Source organism: Sebastes fasciatus, assembly GCF_043250625.1.
Source record: "Sebastes fasciatus isolate fSebFas1 chromosome 18 unlocalized genomic scaffold, fSebFas1.pri SUPER_18_unloc_1, whole genome shotgun sequence".
NCBI classification, from domain to species: domain Eukaryota; kingdom Metazoa; phylum Chordata; class Actinopteri; order Perciformes; family Sebastidae; genus Sebastes; species Sebastes fasciatus.
In genome coordinates this window covers 108,216-132,153 of record NW_027428130.1, presented here as the reverse complement: position 1 = coordinate 132,153, position 23,938 = coordinate 108,216, and the positions used below count along the sequence as shown (strand labels likewise).

Sequence of the window (23,938 nt, the reverse complement as noted above, 5' to 3'; positions counted from 1 at the left end):
GTAAAGGAGCAAAATTATAAGATTTAATAAAACAAGAAAAGGCTAAATGTTGTGAGTTGCGATGAAAGAAGCTGAAGAGGGGGTTGGAATTTACTGAAGTGGCAGTAGTGAAAGTGCTGAAATAATCCGAAGTTTCAGTTTAAGTGCAAGCACTAAGTTGAGGCGCTGAGTGATGCTGAAGTGTCTGTTGAAGTGGAAGTACTGAAAGTTGAAATTGTTGAGATAAAACTTATTAATTGAGCTTGAGCTGTCCTACAATACATTTTTGCCAATTTAAATGTATAAGCATAAGCACCGGAAGCAGCTGGAGTAAATTTTGGGAATTTCTGAATACATTTTCTCAATAAAATTTCCAGTTTGACATTTGAAATAGTTGAAATACTGAAAGAAGTTGAAATGGCATTAAGAGTGGAAGTGCTGGAAAAAGTTTAAGTGATTGCATTGAATGAAATTGAGTTGAGGATTTGCTGTGAGTTGTGAGTCTGGCCCTAGTTCTCATTTGACTTTAGTCTCCGTTGCAGTTGCTTTACCAAACTGCCGGACTTCTCCTGTCCTTCTGTAAACTCTGCCTTAGTAGTCCGACTCCAGCAGCTCCAAATTAGTCATCACTACACACGGGAAACCGGGGGCAGCCGCCCCCCCCTCTGGACAGATTTATAGAGCTAGCCTTGAACGCTGGGCTGTTGCTTGTGGAGCTGAGCCCATCTTGTTCAAGGAGGAGAGCTTTTCAGTTGTAGGCTCCTTCTATCCACCCGACAAACATATCTTCATGACTTATTGGATCGGTGTCGGCGCTGAGCTCTCATTTCTGCAATTACATCGTAATCATACAGCAACAAAATATTATACTTAGTAAATTATGAGTTGAGATACAGAAAGTACAAATACTGTAAAAAAAACTGGAAACTTTGTCTCGTTTTTATCGCAAGGTGCCGTCCAGTCGAGCTTTGCTAATATTTTGCTTTTTTTTTTTTTTTTAAAGGGGAACTACGTCCATTTTCAAAATTCGTACATGTTATTCCTATGGTCTAAGACAGTCCAAAGATATTAGTAAAAATTAACAACTCTCTCCCAAATCCAAAAAGTACTAAAACTCAAATATGTGATTTAAGTTTAAAGTGCGGAGCTGCTCCATAGACAATGAATAGGGAGAGATTTCTACATGACACTGAGAGCAATGAGGGGAATGTTCTGAGTATATGGCGTGGCAGTTAAGCATAAGAAATTGTGCATTTTGCGATAAAGCAACACATTTGGCACAGATGTAGGTTTATATGTTATGAAAAGATATAGATATCAGGGCGCTGCAAATTTGCTTTCGAATCTGAGCAAGGCAGTTGATTTTTTTTCTGGTCTCTAACCTAAAATTGACTTGAATTAGAGATATCGCTGGATAAATATGTGGGTCGCCAGTAACCTCTAATCACAGTTAAAGCGATGCTGAACTTGAAAATGTAATGTGGCAACATGCACAATTGTTATTAATAGTTCAGCTTAGCTGCCCCACTAATATTGGGACATTTTCTGTTTCACAACTGACAACACTACAATAGAATGAAGCTCATTGGGTAAAAAAAAACAAACAAAATCAGTCTCCCACTCATTGTCAATGGAGTAGCTCCACACTTTATGCCCGAAGTGTGAGACTGATGGTACGTGTCCACAGGATCCGTCCTTTCCACGCTTCCCATTCATTGTCTACGTAAGCAGCCGTGCAATGCATTCTGGTAGCATGGCGGCGCGATTCGAGAGACAGAGTGTCACGACGCCTGCTCCTCATTTGCATAAAGTTGAGGTCTAGTCTACTTTATGCAAATCATGGGCGTCTGGCGCAACTCGCCGAAACTCCCAAGAATCTTTTAAAATAAACGTTGTCGATCCAAAATAAAGAACACATTTCGGTGAACTATTTTCAGGAAATAAGAGAAGAAAGTTTCCAAACGAGCCTCCATGTTGTTTCCGGTTTGAAAGCTGGGAGCAGCAGCCCACGGAGGGAAAGCGTTTGTCCAATCAGATGCCGAGTGTGTTGTGTCTAGTGGCAGCCCATCAAGCGTCCAATGCTGGGAAGCGGCGCGTGCCCTCGTGATAAAAACCACCCCAGTGGACACGTACCATTACTTCTCTGGTTTTCTGGCTTTGTTTACTCATGTTCACTAATATTGACTGAACTTTACTAGACCATGGAAGTAACATATTGGAATTCTTAATTTGGGTGCTGCTCCTTTAAAGGTCCCATATTATAAAAAAGGGAGATTTTCATGTTTTTTATTATAAAGCAGGCTTAAGTCCTATATAAATACTGTGACAGTATCGAAACGCTCAATCCACAGGGAAATACACACAGCCGTATTCAGAAACTCTGCATTTGAAACAAGCTGTCAGGATTTCTGTCCATTTGTGATGTCACAAATATACAATATTTAGACCCTTTACACATATTGAAACGTAAACATTCTAAATGTGTCCAAGTTTATTCCTGGTTGCAGTGTATGTGAATGTCATCAGCTGACAGGAAGTACACATGGGCCTAAGCTACACAATTCTGTTGAAATTTCGTCGCAATTCCGTCAAAATGCGCTAAAACAGAGTGTTTAAGACAGAGGGTAAATACAGGCACATTCAGGCCGACAGTATGAGGAAAATAAAGTTTTTTTTTAACATTACAGCGTGTAAACATGCTCTAGTAGAAACACAAAATACAAGTTTGTTCTTGAAAATGAGCACCATATGGGACCTTTAAGTATTTTGGTTGGATTTACTTATTTACTTTTAACTTGCTTTACATTTCTACTTTAAGAAATACATGAAATATCAAGAAGTCCTTTGGTGTTTGGTGGGTTTCACGTGTGCTGGGTTATTTCATGACAAGTAAAAGTAAAAGGGTGTGAACTCTTGAATCCAGGCTTTTCATAAAGTAGTGTCAGGTGCATGCAGCCAAAGTAAACAGTCCCATATCGTAGGAAAAAACTAGAGGAGGTTCCTCGAGAAAAAAAAAAAAGAGAGAATCAATTCATTGTTTTTGCGACTATTCAAAAACCAGAATATAGTTTAAATATGTCGGCATCAATTTGGACATTAGGCTTTAAATTATTTACCCACAGAGCTTTGATCGAAAAATGTTTCTTTTCTGATGGTAATATTTCTGCCTCTAAGATGTTGTTTGTGACATTGTAAGAAATAACAAACGCACACAAGCTGTTATTGTAGATGGTGTTTTACTCACAAGGAAAAAGGTGACATTCTGTGGCAGCGTTGTAATGAGAGCTAAGTGGTCATTACTGCAGAGATATGAAGTGATCGGACAGCAGCTGTGTTCCCACCCACAACAGTCACTCCCTCACCAACATCTGTCTGTCCGTCCTTTCACTCCCACGCACACATACACACACACACACACACACACACACACACACGCACACACACATCATGAGATAAAATAAAAAGGATTAGACCCTAACAAAAATACATTATATTCTTTTTTAACTGACTGAGCTCAGTCACAGTAGAAGTAACATCATGAAAAAAATACTCACACTGTACAACCCTTTAAATCAAGATAATAGGCTACACGCTGTTCCTCCATGTAGTGATTTGTGGCGTTATTAGTCAAGTGAAGCTTTTTTAATTTCCTCGTATTAAATCCGTTCCTGTCTGAAGCTCAGATAATGATGGAATATTTTCCAAGAGTGAATCTAAACCTCTCTGTGCTGCGTGTACCGGTGTGTGTGTGTGGAAAAAAAACAACTTTTACAAACTGTCACAGGAAACAATCAGTTTAATCAGTTCATGTAACCAGTTTTTGAATGAAAGAATGTGATGAAATAACCACCAGGCTACTTGGCTTTCAAAATGTATTGACTTTCCCAACACAAGGAGCTAAAAATGGACACTGTCCTTGGAGCTGCATGTTGATTTAAGCCTTGTCCTTCATTATTGGCTAAACCAAAAACTGTAATTTTTTTTGTTTCATCACCATCCAAAATATTGAAATGTTTGCCTTCCTTGTGCTCTTGGGGGGCTAAAAGTTTTGATTTTAGTTTCTGCTTTGCTAAACTTGTAACAACTATGTAACCAAGCATTTACTTTGAAAGTAGCTCCTTCTTGTTACTGATCGCTGTCTCCAGATTAAAGGTTCAGTGTGTGATTCTAATGCAATGCACTTTTTTTATTAAATTCACATTCTGTGTGTGTGCTCTAAAAAAGAAAATCCGGCAGCAGCATACACAGCCCTGGCTCTGTAAATGGCTCAGACCGAGCCACTACGGCTGAACCGAATGGTATTTCCCTCTGTGAGTGCGAACGTAGACGTACTTCAAAGTCACGTTTGCAGGCCTAATTGCAGGCCTAATAGCAGGCCTTATAGGCCTAATTGCATCTGAGAAGGCTCCGACACAAGCAACAGCGGCTCTGGCTCTGGCTCTGGCTCTGGCTCTGGCTCTGGCTCTGGCTCTGGCTCTGGCTCTGGCTCTGGCTCTGGCTCTGGCTCTGGCTCTGCTTCCTTGACATGACTCTGGGAAGCAGCCAGATGTTTCTCCGTTCTCAGTCGAGATGGACGGCACAGCGCTGCAACGTGTGTTTTTCGGTTTAATTAAAAGGCATTTCATTTTAAGGATTCTGTTATCGTGAAATATTGGGGTCCAGCCCTAAATATAACCTACTATTAGTGTAAGCACCACAGCTAGTGGCCGTTTGTGCTGCGCGGTGAAATGAGTATGGTAAATTATAGTTCCCATCGTTGTGTGCTCGGCTCGATTGTCATGTCAGAAGATGAAACATTTGTTTGTTGCACATAGCGTTGTTTATTATATAATTCTTGTTAGTTTCCGCACAGCAGCACCCGAGGTGTTGTTTTGATGCGTTCCGTGCATACGCCTGTTCCAGCCCCTCCTGATTTACAAATTAAACACTGTATAAGGACACGGGTCAGGGTATCTTTTGGTCATTCGATTTTCCTTTCACAAAAGGATATTAAAATACAAAACAATAGTAAATATTTTTTATAGCATCTCTTTTCGGCTTTGCACTTTGTAGACGGTCCCTGAACCACTCGTCTCACAGCTGGCTGCACATAGAGACCAATGTTATGTGTCCAGCTCGGAGGACAGCTCATTTTGATTAAAACGAGGTTGTAGCTCGTTGTCTACCTTACTACATTTCAGAAAGAGCCGTCGTTTGTGTTTTAACAACGTTTTTCGTTCATGAGTTATTGATCCGGGAAGTTTCCATCTGTCAATATCTTTCCAACTTTACCGAAGTTTTTCTGCAGTCATGTCTTCTTCCCTGAGACACACTCTTTTATTGTTTCAAAAACTACGTACTGATCCATGTCCATCACCTTCAGTTACACAGCAGCACCATCTTACGCGCTCTTACGCAACTTCCGGTCGCAGAATATGAAAAAACGGGTGTTCTTTCGTTTCTGTCTTCCAGTGATTTTATTTTTTGTTTTTTGAAATAGAAAATGAAAATCAACATGTTTTTTTAAGTTTGGTTCATCCCTTTTTGACCCTGATAAAGAAAAACGCCTTATATTTAAATTAACATTTTTTATTTTAAAATGAAAATGAAATAACTACTATTGTTTTGTATTTTAATAACCTTTTGTGAAAAGAAAATCGAATGACCAAAAGATACACTGACTGACATGGAGAAAAAATGAACAGAGACAAGACATCGGCCATGCAGTCACTTTTCACGTCAACACACAGGAAGCAGATGAATGATTTTTATCCCGTAGTCTTTTCCTCAGACAGACGACTTCCCGCGGCCGTTTTCATTTTGTTCTGAAGGCTGAAAAAGACTGAGCTACCAGACTCTCTGAACGTGGGATTTCCTGATCCTGCAAGCACTCGCTTCACCGGGACGATATCCTGCAGCAAGCGCTCCTACTGCACCGGTGGAGCAGCTGCATCGGCACCGCTCACAGACGGTCCGTGCCACTTTGTTTGTTTCCCATTTACAGAGCCAGGGCTGTGTACGAACACAGGATTTTATTTTTTCAACGCACACACAGAACGAACAGCCAGCAGACTGCGAGGAGATATTCACTGAATTTGACAAAAAGTGTGTTTGCATTAGACTCCACCTTTAATCTTCTTCCTCTGCTGTCAATAGGAGCTACATGGCTGGTTAACATTGGAGATATAAAAAAAAAAAAAAAAGCAGGGGTAAAGTTCTGCTCTGCTGTCACTCTTTGTCTGCTTCTAAGGTGGAGGTCAGTGGGTGTGTCCCGTCCCGTCCAGATGGAGGCATCTGATTGGCTGGGACTCCTGACAGCAGCCCTTCCACACCGCCACAGTAGAGCAGGGAACGCATGGGCCACTTCTGAGGAGAGAGAGAGAGAGACAGCGCACTGGGTTAGCTCTTCATGCTAATATGATTAGCACCTACAAACTAGTCAAGACTCCTGCATGGAGCAGGTCCAGTTTACCGCCACTGGCAGCCCTAACCCCCGGCAGTCATAACAGGAACTCACAGAACCATGGTTACATTCGTAACTTACGTTTTATGTACTTATAACTAGAACAAATAAAATAAGCTAGTTATCTAAAGGTAATATTAGTGTTTTTATGTTATTATTAGTTAAGATTATCTAGTTATCTAGAGGTAATATTAGTGGTTTTATAAACTTATAACTAGATATAATAAGCTAGTTATCTAAAGGTAATATTAGTGGTTTTATGTACTTATAACTAGATATAATTATCCAGTTATCTAAAGGTAATATTAGTTGTTTTATGTAGGCCTACTTATAATTTAAAATAAGTAAATATTTTAATTAAAATTAAAATTACCTAGTTAGCACATTTTTTTCAGTTGTCATATAATATTATAACTTTTAATATGTCTTTGTTTCTGCCACATGACAGACACATACAGTATAATAAGCAATGCTGTTGTCATGGTGACAGACACATGATGTGTGACTGTCAATCTTTAACCAATTTTTCTGGTTGGGCCTGTCTCACCTAATTGTCTCATAGACTGATTATCATCTCAAGTCCTGTCCTGTAAATGAATAACTGACAGTGTAATTCACCCAGCGTGATTAGCAGTACGTTGTTGGTTCCTATCCTTCCTTACCTTAACAGGATGCAGGTATCCACCCGGCCTGGGGGGCAGCGTGTGCTCAGCCAGCGTCCCTCCCTGGTCCAGCGTCTCTGTCAGGTAAGCTATGTAGTTAGTAGCCAGAACCAGGACATCCAGCTTGGACAGCTTGGTGTCTGGTGGGACTGAGGGCAGAGCAGCCTGAGGACACAGGAGGTGGGTGGTAATGTTAGATCCAAAAAGATTCTGCACATAACACAAATATGCTTGTAACGACTGTCAAATGTGAGAGTGAGACCTTTTTTAATTTTGATTTTAATTACATCCTTAGCTGAGTGAACTGAAAACTAATGGATTAGTTTTTAAAGATATTGTTTTTAATTGTTTGTCTCTTTAATAAGTGCAACACCTTACACAAAAGTAGTCAAATACATTTATGAGAATAAATAATAATCTTCATGGAACGTTGTTGTTTTTTCAGACAGTCACAGCTTTAGACTGCGGCCGCAGCTAATCCGGTTAATACGGCAACAGCTTAACTCAGTCGAGCCAATCACATCAATTGTTTACTGTGCGTAGACCGTTTGCAATGAGAGAGCAACAGCGTAAGAGAGACGTGAGAGAGATGACAGCGTGGAGAGCAACTAACCCTACTACTCCCTGGCTACAGACCGATGGTACGTGTCCACAGGGGCGTTTTTTATCGCATGGGGACTCGACGCTTCCCAACATTGGACGCTTGGTGGTCTGCCACTAGACACAAGGCTGTCCCCACCTGATTGGACGAAAGCTTTCCCTCCGTGGGCTGCTGCTCCCAGCTTTCAAACCGGAACCAACATGGAGGCTCGTTTGGAAACTTTATTCTCTTATTTCACGAAAATAGTTCACGGAAATGTGTTTCTGAAAACATTTGAGGCGGGAAATAAGCTGTGCAGTTGCTGAATCTGTCTTTATTTTGGATCAACAACATTTATTTTAAAAGATTCTCGGGAGTTTCGAGAGGCGGGGAGTCGCATCGAATGCCCGTGATTTGCATAAAGTAGACGAGCCCTCAACTTTATGCAAATAAGGAGCGGGCATTGTGACGCTCCGTTTCTCGAATCGCCACGCTACCAGAATGCATTGCACGGCTGCTTACATAGACAATGAACGGGAAGCGTGGAAAGAACGGAGCCCTCGTAACTACTTCACAGACAGGTGCTACTGCAGGGCTGAGTTTTCTCTTCCATTCTCCAGGAAACGTGCGGCGGCGACGTGCTTTGAGTTCAGGCTGGTGCACGCCAAGGGTAGAGTACGAGCTGGGAGGCATCTGATTGGTTCTTTCCAAGCGAACCACAAGGCAGTGATTGGTAGACGTTTTTACAGGATTACAGCAGCTACAGATGACAGCTCTTTTCTTGTTGGATGTGAGTTTTTAAAATTGTGTGTGAAGCGTTGGTCAAGGAATTGTGTTCAAGCAATTGAGAAAAAACTGTATTCTTCAGTCCCACAGAGGAACTCTTGTCCTCGTGGAGGTGGAAGGTTTATGACCAGCAGCCACTCGATCAGATGTCCCTCTTGGACACAATGCATGCTGGATGTCTGGACATATTTTCAGAAGATTGCCAGGGATGGATCAGGCATACACTGTTGTATTTCTATATCTGTAGCGGTCCTATACAAGTACTGTATGTATAGTGAATGAATAGGTTTGTATCACATTACTGAAATTACTCTGCAAAATTGGCAAAATAAATCCTGTTGAAGAATATTGCAGCATTTCTAATTCATTTCTGTAACACATAGCCTACTGTAAAGTAGCACAATCTTTGCAATAAAGAAGAGCTCTTCTTTTCATTGTAATGGAGTCTTGCTTTACACTAAATAAATAAAGCAGTATTCCATATTGTAATGCCAAGTTACAATATGGACGTTTTTTTTTCTATTATAAGGCACAACCTGTTATTGTATGCATGCAAAAAAACCTCAAGATGTAAAAAAATAAATATTCAACACCCAAACGGGAAGCAGGTGGTAAAACACAGATGTGCAGGGAAAGTCTCGGAGTTCACGAGAGCACAAGAAGTTCAACAGCTTGTGTTCAGTGTTAACTTGATGAAATGTCGGTTAAGCGAATGTCCGTGTACCTGCAGGCTGTGGAAGGCCTGTCGTAGGTTGCGTACGCGGCTCCTCTCTCGCGCTGCGTTTTCTGGGGAGTGCTGACCCCTCAGCGTCCTGCACGGCTCCGCAGACTCACAACCAGAACCAGAGTTAGACCTGGACCCACACACAGACTGCACCTGCAGCAGAGGACACGTTTATAGAGCCTCAAATCAAACCAAATCAAATAGGCTCAACTTACAACTTCCTACTGCTGTGCAGTATTATATGCATACAGGAAATTGCTGAAAGGTGCAATGTGAAAGTCAATAATCATCAGTCACTTTTTCAACCCTCTTTCACACACATTTAACAAAAGGATATCTAACGTATGGTATTTTTACTTTATGGTACTAAGAGAAGTTTTGAAATTAGAAGAAAATGAATAACTTGTGCTTCTAGCTATTAGATGCTTCAGTACCATGGACGGATAACTGAACGGGCCAGGGGCCCAACAGGTTGGAGCCTCTGTTTGAAGTTACTGCTAACATTTCTTGTCGGAAAGTCACAAAGTGACACAAGACTACCACATGAGACGTAAAATGACTAAAAAGAGATGCAAAATGACCAGAAAGAGACTCAAAACAACCACAAAGAAACAAAAAAAACAGAAAGAGATTCAAAATGACTACAAAGAGACACAAAATAACCAGAAAGAGACAAAAAATGACCAAAAAGAGACACAAAATAATCAGAAAAAGACACAAAGTAACTAAAAAGAGACTCAAAATGACTACAAAGACATGCAACCAAAAACAGACACAAAACAACCACAAAGAGACACAAAACAACCAAGAGACATAAAACAACCACAAAGACAAAAAACACCCAAAAAGAGACACAAAACAACTATGAAGAGACACAAAACACCCAAAAAGACACAAAACAACTATGAAGAGACAAAACAACTAAAAAGTGACACAAATCAACCACAAAGACACAAAACAACCAAAAAGTGACAAAAAACAACTATTGAGAGACACAAAACAACCACAAGTGATGCAAAAAGATGTCTTTTGGAATCTATGGTTCTTGTTCTTACTGTATGTAGGAGGGATGGGGACCCTTTACATATCTGTGCCCATTGTCTCATAATCCATCCATGGTTAGTGCTCAGAAATAATCAATGCTGTGTGAGATAACCAGAAAATATTGGTGTTGCTCTAGTGTATGGTTAAAAAAGGGTAGAAATGGATAGAGAGGAGTAACCCAGTCAGCACTCACCAGGACTGCTTCTAAACACGTGAAATGTGCTTGAAAAGTCCAAACTTGTACCAAAAAACACATCACTTTCAGGTATGCATCCTCCACAGGTTTTCCCTATCGTTAGTTTAGTTCAACTCAACTGAACTTTAGTTGAGTTATCTTGAAAAAGGGAGATTCATCTTACTTGTTGGCACTCTGCTCTTATCTTAAACTGCCCACATCACACTAATAAGTTATTGGCATAGTCTAAACATCTGTTTATCACTCTGTGGGAAAGTATTGCATGATCTCAGTAATACTTTGCAAGATACAGAAGCATGATGTCCCATAGTTTTCATGTGTGAGATTACATTTGACTAGTTTTGTTAAGAAAACAAATTTTAAGCAAGTGGTTACAATGCCATTTTATATCCTGGTATGTCATCCTGGTATGTTCAAATTATGATAAAGGTTGTGCAATACCCCACAGGTTTCTCAGAATTATTAATTGCCAGTCTGTCTTCATGCTTGAGTTTCAGACTCACCCACTTCCTGCGTGTGCCCTGCCCGTGTCCGTGCAGGGATGCCGGGCTGCCGGCCGCTCGGGGCTGGTGCCTCGGCGGCTCGGCCGTGGAGCTGGAGACCAGCTGGTGCTTCGCTGCAACCGACATGAGACCTTCCAGAGGATTCACCGCCATGGGTGCTGCCGAAGCGCTGTAGCAGACTGTCCCGAAGACTTAATTCAATTTGGCTCAGTCTATTTTCATTGGCTGGATGGAAGTTTGCTTTCCCGTTGTTGGAGGTTGTAGTGAAAGTATCATCCACCGAGTGCTTTGGTAAACACGCTGCAGAACACGCAGGTCATCTTAGCATTTTAAAAGTCAAACACTGGCTCAAGAACAGCTGAAATCACTCATCTGATCTCATAAACATTCTACTCTGTGCTCATGTTTTTTCTGTAGCTACTGAGGACCGTTCTGTTCGAGCATCTTCAAGCTCTTTTCCAGAGTTCACCAGGCCTCCACGGGTTCCCAGTTCCAGCCAGACCCCTAAAAGAACTCACAATCACCGGCCGACTCTCTGCGCATCACCGTCCATCCAGACAATTCCTCCCAGTCTGACCCTCTCTCTCTCTCTGCCTCTCCGTCTGTCTCTGCTTGTTTCCTTATCGGGTGAGGTAATGTGGGGAACTTCATGTGGTCCTTATCTCAGCCGCCCGGTCGTCCTGATCCTCCCCTGGCTGTTCGGCTGCCAAGAAGAGCAGGCAGGCAGGCAGTCAGGCCTGGGGGAGTGCAGCACTGGGAGGGTGTCCCGAGCCAGGGCACTGGGGGGGCTTGGGAAACTCAGCGCTCTGCTAACAACTGGTTAGGGGGTGGGATTGGAAGCTCGGGGCAGTGCGACATTGAACATTACCAAAGAGAGGCGGAGGAGTCTTTTGGTTTGTTGACGTGACAAGACATTCGGGGCATCCCAGCATCTTAACAACCTCATTATGAAACGTCCATGTCTGTCCAAAATCAGTCATCACTTCATCATTCTATCCTGTTAGACATTTGTGTAAAATTGTCATAATTAGCGTATGAATTCTTGACTTATGGCCAAAAATGTGTTTTGTGAGGTCACGGTGATCTTTGACGAACCAAAATCAGTTCATCCTTGAGTCCAAGTGGACGTTTGTGCCAAATTTGAAGAAATTCCCTCAAGGCGTTCCTGAGATATCGCGTTCACGAGAATGGGACGGATGGACGGATGGACGGACGACCCGAAAACATAACGCCACCAACTTTTGCAACCAACTGATGCGATATAGATCAGAACACACGACGCAACCATTCTGGGCATACGCAGTATAACTCCAGGGTGGTATTCCAGAAAGGAGGACAAATACATTAACCACATCTGTATAATGCAAATTTCGGGAAGTCCTACATTTCCAGAGCCAACAACAAGTTCACCTAACCTTGCACGGCAGCTGGCGAGAATCGTATAGGATCACATCTCACACGAAAACCCATCTCGTCAGGCTTTGAGTAAAGCGTTTGGGTCCAGCTCGTGAGATAACGGACAAATCGGCGTTCTGTGAGGAGCTGTAGTAGGTACCGTAGGTGTATGAGATTTGAGACCCGGTGAGACGACACAGAGATGCGACTGTTCATTCTAAACAACAACGGCAGCTCCTGAAGAGGTTAGCGTAGATGCTGCGATAGCATCAGTTCTATCAGAACTGGAGAGTATCTCTTCTTTGAAAGAAGAGCAAAGAACGGCACTGAAGGCGATGTTTTTTGGCCTTCAGTTTGTTTCACTTTTGTTAGTTTGATTGACAGATGGTTCATCCAATCACCTGCCAAGTAGTTTTTGAAAGTGCCTACCCTTTTCTAAACACTTTCCAATGGCAGCTTCTCTGATGGTTCTGTGAAAACAAACAGCGTCAGGTTAAAGATCAACTGCCCCTGTTCCAGAAATCAATTTTAATGAAAGTCTATGTCTGTTACTATGGCAACTGATGCCCTGAAGATGACTTGCTATAAGGCAGGTTAACTTAGTCTTTACCTGTCCCAGTTTTCATGCTCTAAGTCTCAACCAAGATGCTAGCATCAAATGCATTATTTTCTCCAAAACTCTACAATGCTGCCTCTCATTTTACTAAGGCCAGTTGGACAGTCTATCACGATCACCATCGTTTGAATATAAAAACAGCAGCATTTAATGCAACTAGAAAGATGATTTTGGAGCAGGGCTGTAGTCACACCTGAAGACTGTATAACAAAATAACAGACTGTTATTAGCAGTTAGGACAGTGCGCTACTCAGTGTCAATTTTATTTGGTCAAAGACAGAACATTGTGTCACAATCTGAGATACAACACGTCATCTTGGAATGGTAGCATACACCGCAGTTCATTTTAGATTGCGTAGTTTTAAAAGGGAAAGGTACGATTGGCATTTTATTGTGAAATAAAAATGGTATTTGTCTCGTGACAACATTTCCAAGGCATTCTGAGGAAAACGTCTTTTCGAAATATAACCTAGTTATTTTCATCATTTAAGTAAATCAAGTAAAACTCATCAAACAGCATCACAGATTGGATCCAGCTTCTTGCAGATCATGATTGAACTCTTTATTTCCAGAATTGTTACTCTCATGTTAGACTATCGCGCCTACATATCAAAGTGCTGAATGTCCAAAACCTTTTGAAGACATTCAATTTCATATCTTTAACGGAGGCTTACATCAACATACAGTAACCAGTGCTTCTTGTCTCTCCAGTCATTGTAAAGTTAGTGCTTGAAGCTAGCAAATCAAAGTCATTGAGACAAAATGTGTAAGGGATAATGTACAGCGAGCCGGTCATAGATGTGAAAGAATCCCCGACGGGACGATGCTGATGGTGGCAGAGGGGTCTCTCATCGCCCTGAAGGGGATTCTTTCACAACAATGACTGGCTCACTGTACATTATCCCGATAATTATACGGCTACTTACGGAAGAAATCAATATTTTGACACAAAAACGGTCCGCCAGAGTCCCACATCAGAGCTGCGCCCATAGCAACGGTCTGTTATACATGGCAACGGTCTGCTATACATAGCAACTGTCTGTTATACATAGCAACGGTCTGTTATACATAGCAACAGTCTGCTATACATGGCAACGGTCTGTTATACATAGCAACGGTCTGCCATACATAGCAACAGTCTGTTATACATAGCAACGATCTGTTATAGAGAAATTACAGACCGCAGAATGCCGCGATTGACAAATCAGAATCAAGTATTCAACACAGCCTTGTAATAAAAAAATTTTAACGAATAGTAAATAAATCAAAGACAAAGTGTAACATATTAAAGACATCTGCCTTCGTTAATCTTTTAAACTACTAAAATGACTTTGAAAGGAAAAAATAGTCAAATGAAACCTGATTCAGAGGTTTAAGGCGATATTGTGGCAGCATGGTTGTGGCTTCATGTTAGAGCTTTTTCATGTTATCAGTTGGAGGAATGTCTGGCACCTTGTCCAGGCTGTCAACACAATAACAACAGGTGCCCCCTGACCTCCCTCCCATCTGCAGCTGCTTTGTAAACTGTACCAATACTACAAAGCTGAGGGAAGTTCTGAGGAGGGCAGACGGTCTGTGAATGGATGGACGCTGGTTTCGGGTTCCTGACTTGTAGCTGTGAATTTGTTAGGGACTAGTAGGGATGTCACGATACCAGAAAATTAGTAGTCGATACCAATACCAGTGAAATCCCACGATCCTTGATACCAATTTGACACCACAGTAAAAAAACAAAAGTAAAACAATAAATCCCATACAGTTCAACATCCACTCCTTTATTACCATTAACATACTGTTTTTTGATATGAAGTTAAAAAGGTCTTAATTCCCTCTCTATAATCTATTTTATATCGCTGTGAAAACATCTCCTTCAAACAACTGGATTTATTCAAATTTCTCGCCGAAGACTGCATTTAACAAGTTTGAACTAGGGCTGTCAATGGATTAAAATATTCAATCACAATTAATCACACATTTTTTCATCTGTTAAAAATGTACCTTAAAGGTAGATTTGTCAAGAATTTAATACTCTTATCAACATGGGAGTGGGCAAATATGTTGCTGTATGCAAACGTATGAATATATTTATTATTGGAAATCAATTAACACAAAACAATGACAAATATCATCCAGAAACCCTCACAGGTACTGCATTTAGCATAAAAAATATGCTCAAATCATAACATGGCAAACTGCAGCCCAACAGGCAACAACAGCTTTCAGTGTGTCAGTGTGCTGACTTGACTATGACTTGCCCCAAACTGCATGTGATTATCATAATGTGGGCATGTCTGTAAAGGGGAGACTCGTGGGTACCCATAGAACCCATTTACATTCACATATCTGGAGGTCAGAGGTCAAGGGACCTCTTTGAAAATGGCCATGACAGTTTTTCCTCGCCAAAATTTAGCGTAGGTTTGTAGTGTTATTTAGCCTCCTTTGCTACAAGATAGTATGACATGGTCGGTCCTGGCTTTAAAACTGAGCTCGCTACCACCTAAAAATGGCAAGTTGCATTAATGTGTTCAAGAAATTAGTGGAGTTAAACAAATTTGCGATAAATGCATTATTTGGTGCTAACTTTGACAGCCCTAAAAAATATATACGTCAATTTTTAACAGCTGTACTAACCCTGGCTCAGGTTAAACCATTTGTATAACAGGAAAAAATGCATACAGAGAATGAATGCAATAGAACTTTCTTTTATTATCTAGTTTGAGAGATGTAAAATGTTGCCAAACTGCTGACATTTTGCCGATCAGTACTGCACATCTCAACAGAGATGAGAAAGAAGCGAGATTGCTCTCGTCAGCTACTTCTATCATCGATTTCAGATGCAGCAAACGTTTGATGATGTTAGTATCAAAGGAGTGATCCATCTCGCTTCTTTCTCATCTCTGTTGAGAGTTGCACTTGTGCAGTACCGTTCAGGCGGGATGTACGGATCGGGTAGCGAGTGGCGCGTATTGTTGTTGTTCCTGTGTAGCATAACTGAGCTGATAAATGATATTATAATCGGATCGGTGCATAGACTCACATCCTCGCTGATACCTGATCCATCATTTTAGATCTTTTAGATCTCTTTCTGTTTGGCTTCTTTCACTGCTCAACTTTCAAACATTTTTTCTCAGCACAAGACCGACTCACTGACAAAGAAGTATGATGAGGAATTTCACTAGATAGAGCTCACTATATTATCAGTTCCACCTCGTAGAGGAACACAGTGCTTACTTCACAATCTAGAATCACACACGTCTACTTACTGCTCTTCCAGATTATTCTTCATTCTGTACGTTTAGTTCATTCACCTGTTCATCAGTCCGCCCCCCTACTACTACTTCTTCTTCTCCACAGTCTTAGTGAAGTTCTGGATGTCCTCGGCCATCAGCTGGGGCTCCTCCATGGCGGCGAAATGGCCACCGCGGGCCATGGGCGTGAAGCTCACGAGTTTACGGTACTTCTGTTGGACCCACAGTTTGGGAGTGTGCATCAGCTCATCGGGGAAGCTGGCAAACCCGGTGGGGACGTACACGGGTATCCTGCGAAGAGACGATGATGTGTTAGCGTTTGACGAGGGGGATGATTTTAACTTTAGAGATGATATTTAATGCAGGAAGCTGGTACACCTCACTGCCTCACCAACATGATAAAAACGAGTCATTCTGAACTGCACCTCTGTGTGATGTTTCCACTGGATGTTTCTAGTTTAGGGTCTGAATCCGGTTTACACATGATCACCCCTAACAGTCTGTTTTAAGTAAAGAAGTCAAGCAAAATCCATTTATTTGTCATTTTATCCACTCAAAATTTCTTTGAAAGGTACATTTTGGCTTGAAACTGTGGCCCAGGACTCATGTATTGTAGCTGCATTATTAGAGATGTTCCGGTGCCATTTTTTTCCATTCCGATACCCAAACTTGTGGCCGATACCAGCGTGATTTAAAAAAAAAATATATATATATAGTATTGTATGGCCTGACTCAGGTTGAACCCTTTGTAAAACATGAACAAATACATGGAATTGTGGAATTTATCTCATCATTTGTTGCTGCGGTTCGTCCTTTTTTCCCCCTTTAAAGCCGTTGTTCTCTTTCACCTTGATGTGTCTTCAAATGTTTTAGAAGATTGCCGGTGTTGAAATTGGTAACCCTACTGCCACAGCGGCGAAGGAGAATTGATTTCCGATTAAACAAGTTGATTTTTTAATAAATGATGGTATCGGATCGTACGTAGACTGGTGTACTCACCGATACCCGATCCCAAATTTTGGGCAGTATCGGACGCATTTCCGATACTGGTATCAGTATCGGAACAACTCCATACATTATACAGTCATTTAAATAGACAAATTAGTTCCCACTGTAAGTTTCTTCATCTGCTCTTCACTGGATCGTTCACATTAAACTCTGTGGTTGTCACTCACTTAGTGTGAGGCTGGTCGAGGCCTTTGCCAACGTTCTCCTTGTAGAACCTCATGGAGGAGACGATGCAGCCAGACGTCCAATAGATCATCACATTAGTCAGCAGGTCATCCAGAGAGAACTTCCTGCAAGGCACCAAGATTTAATATTACAGTAATGAGGCCAGTGTTGCCAGATCAGATTGCCATTTTCCAGCCCAATCACAAATTAAAACCCGTCCCAATTCAATAAAAAACCATGCCCAAATCATAACCTGTGTAAAACCATTCCATGCACAACAGAAAACACATCAGAAGCATATAAATCTGCATCAAATAACCAAAGATAAAAGGTTCGATAGGCTATCGCAACCCACAAAGAGTGCAGTCAGACGACCAAATACACAAATCCCCACGTCAATGTCAACGATGATGACGTCAAGGTAAGTATCGGTCCTCCCTTATCCCTAATGATGATTGAATGCAACTCATGTCAATCAAATATTTCTCAAATAAATGAGTCAATAATATGAGGGAACGCTATTTTTCCCGCCCAACTCAATGAAAAGTAGCCCAATTGGACTTAAACCTGCCCAATCTGGCAACACTGAATGAGGCTACTGAGTGGTACCCACTGCAGTAAACCCATCAATCATCCATATATTGGATTATTACTGTGGCAAATTTGACTCTTACAAACAACAATCCCATTTTACATGGAGCCTGGGGGCTACTCCTGATACATACAGTATGCTACTGCAACTGATGGTATTTAGAACTTACTGCATGTTTGTACTTGATAGTTTGATACAATATCTTCATACTAGAGGATAATGAAAAGGATGTGGTGAGAGCAAATATCAGCACTTACTGACTCCCTTCTGTTCTAGTTTAGTGTTCTATTTACCTGGTGAGCCCTCCGTCATCCAGGTTCCTGAAGTCTCGGCTCGTCCACGTGGAGAACTTCTCCAGAATGTAGGAAGCCAGACCCACTGGGGAGTCATTCAGTCCTCGACCTGAGGGGCGATTTGTCAGAGTTATGGATTTGTTGATTAAAAAATAACAAAAATAATAATACAATCTAAGATTCCATTAACCTCGTCCACTCTGCCAACTTTACCGTCTTTCAGAGGCTGCAGCAGGCTAGAGTGAAGATACTGGTGTCACATGAAACTAGAAAATCTAAAGAATCCATTGGTACCAACCATGTCATACTAGCTTGTAGGGATGTCACGATACCAGAAATCTAGTAATTGATACCAATACCAGTGAATTTCCATGATTCTCGATACCAAATTCGATACCATGGTAAAAAAATTTATAAATAAATAAATCCCATGTAATGTGTACATATGTCTATATACTATATCCTCAGATTGCAAGCAGTAGTTTAAATTCACTGACATGGTGACATTTCACTGGGTAAAGGCTACCAGAGGTGGGACCAAGTCATTGTTTTGCAAGTCACAAGTAAGTCTCAAGTCTGTGACTCAAGTCCCAACTCAGGTCTCGAGTCCTAAACAAGCCATATGTGCTCTTCACCAAATGTAACATAATTTTAACAGCAGAGTAACTGGATCCAACTGGTGCTCAGTAACATAACGTTAGTTCTTCATGATTTTCTCCTGAAACTTGATTGGATGCTGTTGGATTGGTTCAAACAAAGTGGATCTGGGGAGTTAAGTGTAAGATAATCAAATGCACGTCCCAATAACATTCACCGGAAATAAAGAGTCCAGAGTTCAATAAAAAAAAAAAAACACCACTTTTTAGAGATTTAGCAATAAGCAACAAAAGATAGAAATTCAGTTTGTTCAGTTTAGTTTTTTCTCCCACGAGTGAATCCTCTTCTCCAACATAAAGGATCTCTGCATCTCTGGATCTCACTGCTGCATGGCGCTGTAATGTGTGGGTGTGTGTGTCTGTGTGTCAAACTCCGACACAGAGAACAGAGGACAGAATCAGACGCATTTGGCGCTTGGCGGGTGTTAATTTCAGACCCTGCAGGCATCGTACAGTACCTTCGGTACTGTAGAAAACTAGTACCGTCACCTTTTTAGAATTTTGGCATCCACTTGGTACCGAAGTTTTGGTTCTCGTGACAACCCTACTAGATTGTCGGGAAGGAGGGTAAATAACGCTCCGAAGTCCTAGCAACTTAGGCCAAATTTTGCCAAGGAAAACTGTCATGGCCATTTTCAAATGAAAACCTTGACCTCAAGATATGTGAATGAAAATGGGTTCTATGCATTTGGTACCTTTACAGACATGACCACTTTATGATAATCACCTGAATACTGGGGTCCCTAAACAGTCTTTTGGGGTTTTTTTGTGGATCCAATGAGCCTGATTGTATTCATGTGTAATGATGTTAGTCCCCATTGTAGCCATTTCATTGCAGTGATACCATTTTTTGAAATTTGACCTCACTGTATAAAAAATTAAACATTGTGACGATAAAGTTTCATTAGACATGGCTTTCCTAGCTAGATTGACAATACGGGGGGTTCTGAGCAGTTTCCACATCAGAAGTGCTCACCATCCAATCGCTGAAAAATGCAATTCTTGCAGAAATCTCTCAAATATCAAAAGTTTTTGATATCAAATCACAGCATGGCTTTTTCTATGGTGTTCCTCAAGGTCTTGGTGTCTTAATGTGGTATTTTGGAGGGATTATTCATCATTTTTATCAATTCTCAAGTGGTACATTTTTTTTTAATTTAGCACCAAATCTGTGTAACAAATGGTATCAACCTAAAAATTGCTGCAACAACTTATGAGACATAATAGAGTATGGGGATGGACATCATATACTTCTACTTCTTCTTCTACTTCAAAAAAAAGAAAAAAGAAATAAATGGGGTAGAGTGGAAGAGGTTAACCTTTTAAAACTATACTGAAGCCAGTCTAGAGTCACAGCTCGCAGGTTGCTAGGTCCTTACCCACGGTGTCAGGCTTGGTGGCCTGGATGTGCATGTAGCCAGACTCTTTGATGGACTCCACCACCAGTTTCTCCATGCAGGGGTAGAGGCGCTGGATATCCATGTCAGTGAAGCCAAACAGCTTCGGGAAGCGGCGGCCAAGCAGGATGGATAAAGTCACGGACAGCCCCGGCTTGGAGGGCGGGGCAAAGTTCACATGCAAGCCTCTGACTGTCCTGGGGTATGGAAACAAACAAAAGAAGAACACAGGCCAATGTAGTAATACCTTATTTGAGCATTTACTAAAAAGAGTGTGTGTGTCAGGTGTTGAGGAAGTTCTTGTGTGTCTTACTTGGGCTCCAGCTGAGCCATGTTGGTGGTGACCAGCCAGCCCCAGTCTCCTCCATGAGCGTAGAACTGCTGGAAGCCCAGGCGCTTCATCAGTTTGTGGAAGATGCGTGCTGCACAAACTGAATTGAAACCTGTTTACACACACACACAAACACACACATTTAGAAATTGCAGTATGAACCCACACAGTTTCCACAGGAAAAGGGACGACGTAAATGCTTCCACATCAATATGGAATGGATTTTGCAGGAAATTAACTCAGAAGGCCCTGGTCAAACAACATTCTCTACACAACATTTTTTTTGTTTGTAAATTGTGTCAGCTCACCAGATATCTAACTATCAAGCAAGGAATCTCTTTATGTGGGTGTGTCCTTCACATATCTTGAGAACCGTTCATCCGATCTACTTCACACTTGGCAGGAGTATTGCTAAGGCACAAGGGAGTGCAGTGTCGAAAGTGGTGTAATTTGGCCAGATGGTGGCGCTATAACAATAAACTTTACATTTTGGCCTGTAGCCTTTGAACCGTAAGTCTCAAAACAAAACAAAAACAATTTTTTTCCTGGATTTTGTGGGTCCAGATGAATCTATCCATATAAGCCACACCCATTTACATCTAAAATGATTTACCGCCCGCAAAAAAATGGCATATCTCCTGAACGCTTTGTGCTTTTGGGACCACATTTGGTGGACATGTGTAGATATCATGTCTGACTGACCATGGCAAATTTTGTGCCATTTGGCCAATAGGTGGCGCTGTAGCAGCATCAAGTAATTATAAACAAAGGAATCTCTGTCTATCTGTGTATAAACGTATGACTGTCCTTCTGTTATCTCGAGAACCGTTAATCCAATCAACACTTGGCGGGTGCAAGCAGCCATACCGCAGTTGTCGACAACGCCGCCAAGCAATCAGCCCGTTCCAGACAGGTATGCGCTCCAAACGGGCACTACACTAGTGCCTTACTAAAGCCAAAACAATCTAGCCCTGCAATATTTGAATAAACTCAGATCTTTCAATGCACTCAGGTTTTTTATGCATCTATGAACTCTACATGTGTTTATGTTCTGTTTCTGTAAATGGACAACATTTCAATCCCATTGGGTCTTCATCAAGTCAAAACCTAGCATCAATAGTTCTCCACGTCTGCAAGAAAAAAAAACTTTCCAGACTCACCTTTCTTATGTGGTGCTTCCGAAAACCCGTACCCTGGTATGGAGGGACACACCACCTCGAAGACAAGGCCTTGCGGGTCTGATGGTTCCGTTAGCAGAGGGATCAATCCGTAGAACTCATAGAAGGAGCCAGGCCAGCCATGAACCATTATCAGGGGAATAGCAGTAGATCCCTCCGGCACCGTCTTGGGCTTCACATGCAGGTAATGGACATCAATGCCTGAGCGGCAGTAAGAATAAGTTAGAGATTATAGGACGATATGTTCTTCATGAATGTGTCAGCCGTGCAGCCTCACCTTCGATGTTGGTTTTGAAGTGGGGGTACTGGTTGAGTTTGTCAACCTGCCTCCTCCAGTCAAAGTCATTTCTCCAATAAGAGACCACCTTCTGCAGGTAGTGGGAGTTGAAGCCATAATTAAACTGGCTGTCCTCCAGTGAAGGAACAGGGCGGGTGTTGTCTATCCTCCTGTAGAGGTCCTGACAAAAAGGTAAAGAGAGACATGTGGGAGCGTGAGTAAATGCTATGGAGTGACCATCTTGAGTGACAAACTAAGAGGCAATCTAACCTCCAGTTCTCCATCACTGGTGGTGACTTTAAAGGGGCGGATGGTGATGTCCTTCCCACCATCAGGGGGTGCGCCGGCCCCCCACCAGCCATCCTCTGTCTTCAGAACCCGGGTCCTGCTCCTCTGAACCAGGAAGAAGATCAGTCCCCCAATCACCAGGGCAACCAGCACCTCTGTGAACATGGTGCTCAGTGTCTGTGCTGGGACGGGGGATGGATGGACGGAAATAAGATATCATTAAAACTACACAATATTACATAAAACTGAGCAATCTGTCTGTTATCACAGTAATCTATTATAAATGTGCTATTACATAATTGTACCATTAAAGTATGAACAGTTCATATTCTTTGGCCTTTATTAAAAATTGTTAGGGACGCATCGATTGTGAAATTCTGGGCCCATACCGATGTTTTTTGTTTTTTTGTTTTTGCTGTCCTCTTCATTATAAAAAAATAACTGAGCTGTTTTATAATCATTCAGCATTTCATTACACTGTGTTTGAATCAGCACAAATTAAATCATACGCATTTATGAAACAAACTTTAATATAATCTTCTTTCACATGAAAACGATTCTTATTTTTTTTTTAATAACTGCTTCAAAAGCCTTTTAGCTGCTATACAACTACCTACTCAATGAGAAGAATGATTCGGTACTCACACAGGCCAACAAAAAAAAATGTTTTGTGAAATATAAGTTGAATGCAAAAATAAAAGCAACTACAAATATTAGCAGCGTTTCTCACACATAGACTTAACTTGGGTGGGCTGCCCATATATTAACGGCCACCTAAGTATATTTGGTGACCTATTTTATCATTTTTACTTCCCCCAAGGCCAAAGGCCTAGGAAGGAGGTTATGTTTTCACCAGCGTTGGTTTGTTGGTTTGTTTGCTTGTCTGTTAGCAGGATTACTCCAAAAGCTTGCAATGGATTTGAATAACATTTTTTAGACAATCCATTTGATTTTGGGGGCGATCCGGATCATGATCCGGATTCAGGAATTTTTTTAAGGATACAGACATAACAAGTCTGCTGAATGAGAGCGGCATCCACCGATACGTTGCACGGAAACACACCGTGTTAATAATAAGTTCACCACCTCACGGTACCACCAGCTGTGAGCCGTGATCTGTTTTTAAAGTCAGCCACCTTGGCGGAGGTCTGTGCTCTCCGAGTGCCATTTTAGTTATTTATTTATCCGTCGAAGAGAACGACACCATCTGCGATCGATTAACTAGAAGCACCCGCCGTCATGCCAGAGTCGTGTCCAGCCAGTGGCTCCTTCTCTGAATCAGCAGCTGGTTCCTGTCGCCGAGAACGACCACAAATAACCAACGCAACAAGGCAAATATCGTCCGATACCGATATTCAGCCAATAAATAGGTGCATCCCTAAAAATTGTAATGGCTTATTATACCTGATATAGACAAAATAATAACAAATCATTACAGTATAACTACACGTGGCAAAATCAACATTTTGTCTTGCTAAAACTAAATAAATGGATTGAATGAAAGACTTATCAACACAGAAATATGAGTGAAACTTATCCAGGTGACTTTCTCTGACAGCGGTGTAATTTGAGTCTGGG

General features: G+C 41.5%; 2 protein-coding genes across 4 annotated transcripts; both read right to left on the bottom strand.

The window, feature by feature from the left end:
• Positions 1-6,003: 6,003 nt before the first annotated feature.
• LOC141763581 (transcription factor 23-like) lies at positions 6,004-12,345 on the bottom strand. Of its 2 annotated transcripts, none has more exons than XM_074628038.1 (4): positions 10,917-12,345; positions 9,174-9,320; positions 7,084-7,248; positions 6,004-6,324 (listed from the first exon to the last, which is right to left on the bottom strand). In XM_074628038.1, exons 1-4 carry the CDS (start codon positions 11,067-11,069, stop codon positions 6,187-6,189), a joined length of 603 nt encoding a protein of 200 aa, XP_074484139.1. In that variant the 5' UTR covers positions 11,070-12,345; the 3' UTR covers positions 6,004-6,186. The 2 variants fall into 2 exon arrangements, with proteins under 2 accessions (XP_074484139.1, XP_074484138.1); XM_074628037.1 differs by having other exon boundaries at positions 6,005-6,324; positions 9,174-9,326; positions 10,917-11,864.
• A 2,336-nt stretch (positions 12,346-14,681) lies between these two features.
• On the bottom strand, positions 14,682-22,572 carry LOC141763580 (epoxide hydrolase 1-like). Of its 2 annotated transcripts, none has more exons than XM_074628036.1 (8): positions 22,343-22,572; positions 22,073-22,253; positions 21,778-21,996; positions 20,600-20,729; positions 20,269-20,483; positions 18,234-18,342; positions 17,351-17,473; positions 14,682-16,466 (listed from the first exon to the last, which is right to left on the bottom strand). In XM_074628036.1, exons 1-8 carry the CDS (start codon positions 22,523-22,525, stop codon positions 16,262-16,264), a joined length of 1,365 nt encoding a protein of 454 aa, XP_074484137.1. In that variant the 5' UTR covers positions 22,526-22,572; the 3' UTR covers positions 14,682-16,261. The 2 variants fall into 2 exon arrangements, 1 of the variants encoding a protein (XP_074484137.1); XR_012593093.1 differs by having other exon boundaries at positions 16,326-16,466; positions 17,288-17,473.
• Positions 22,573-23,938: the final 1,366 nt, after the last annotated feature.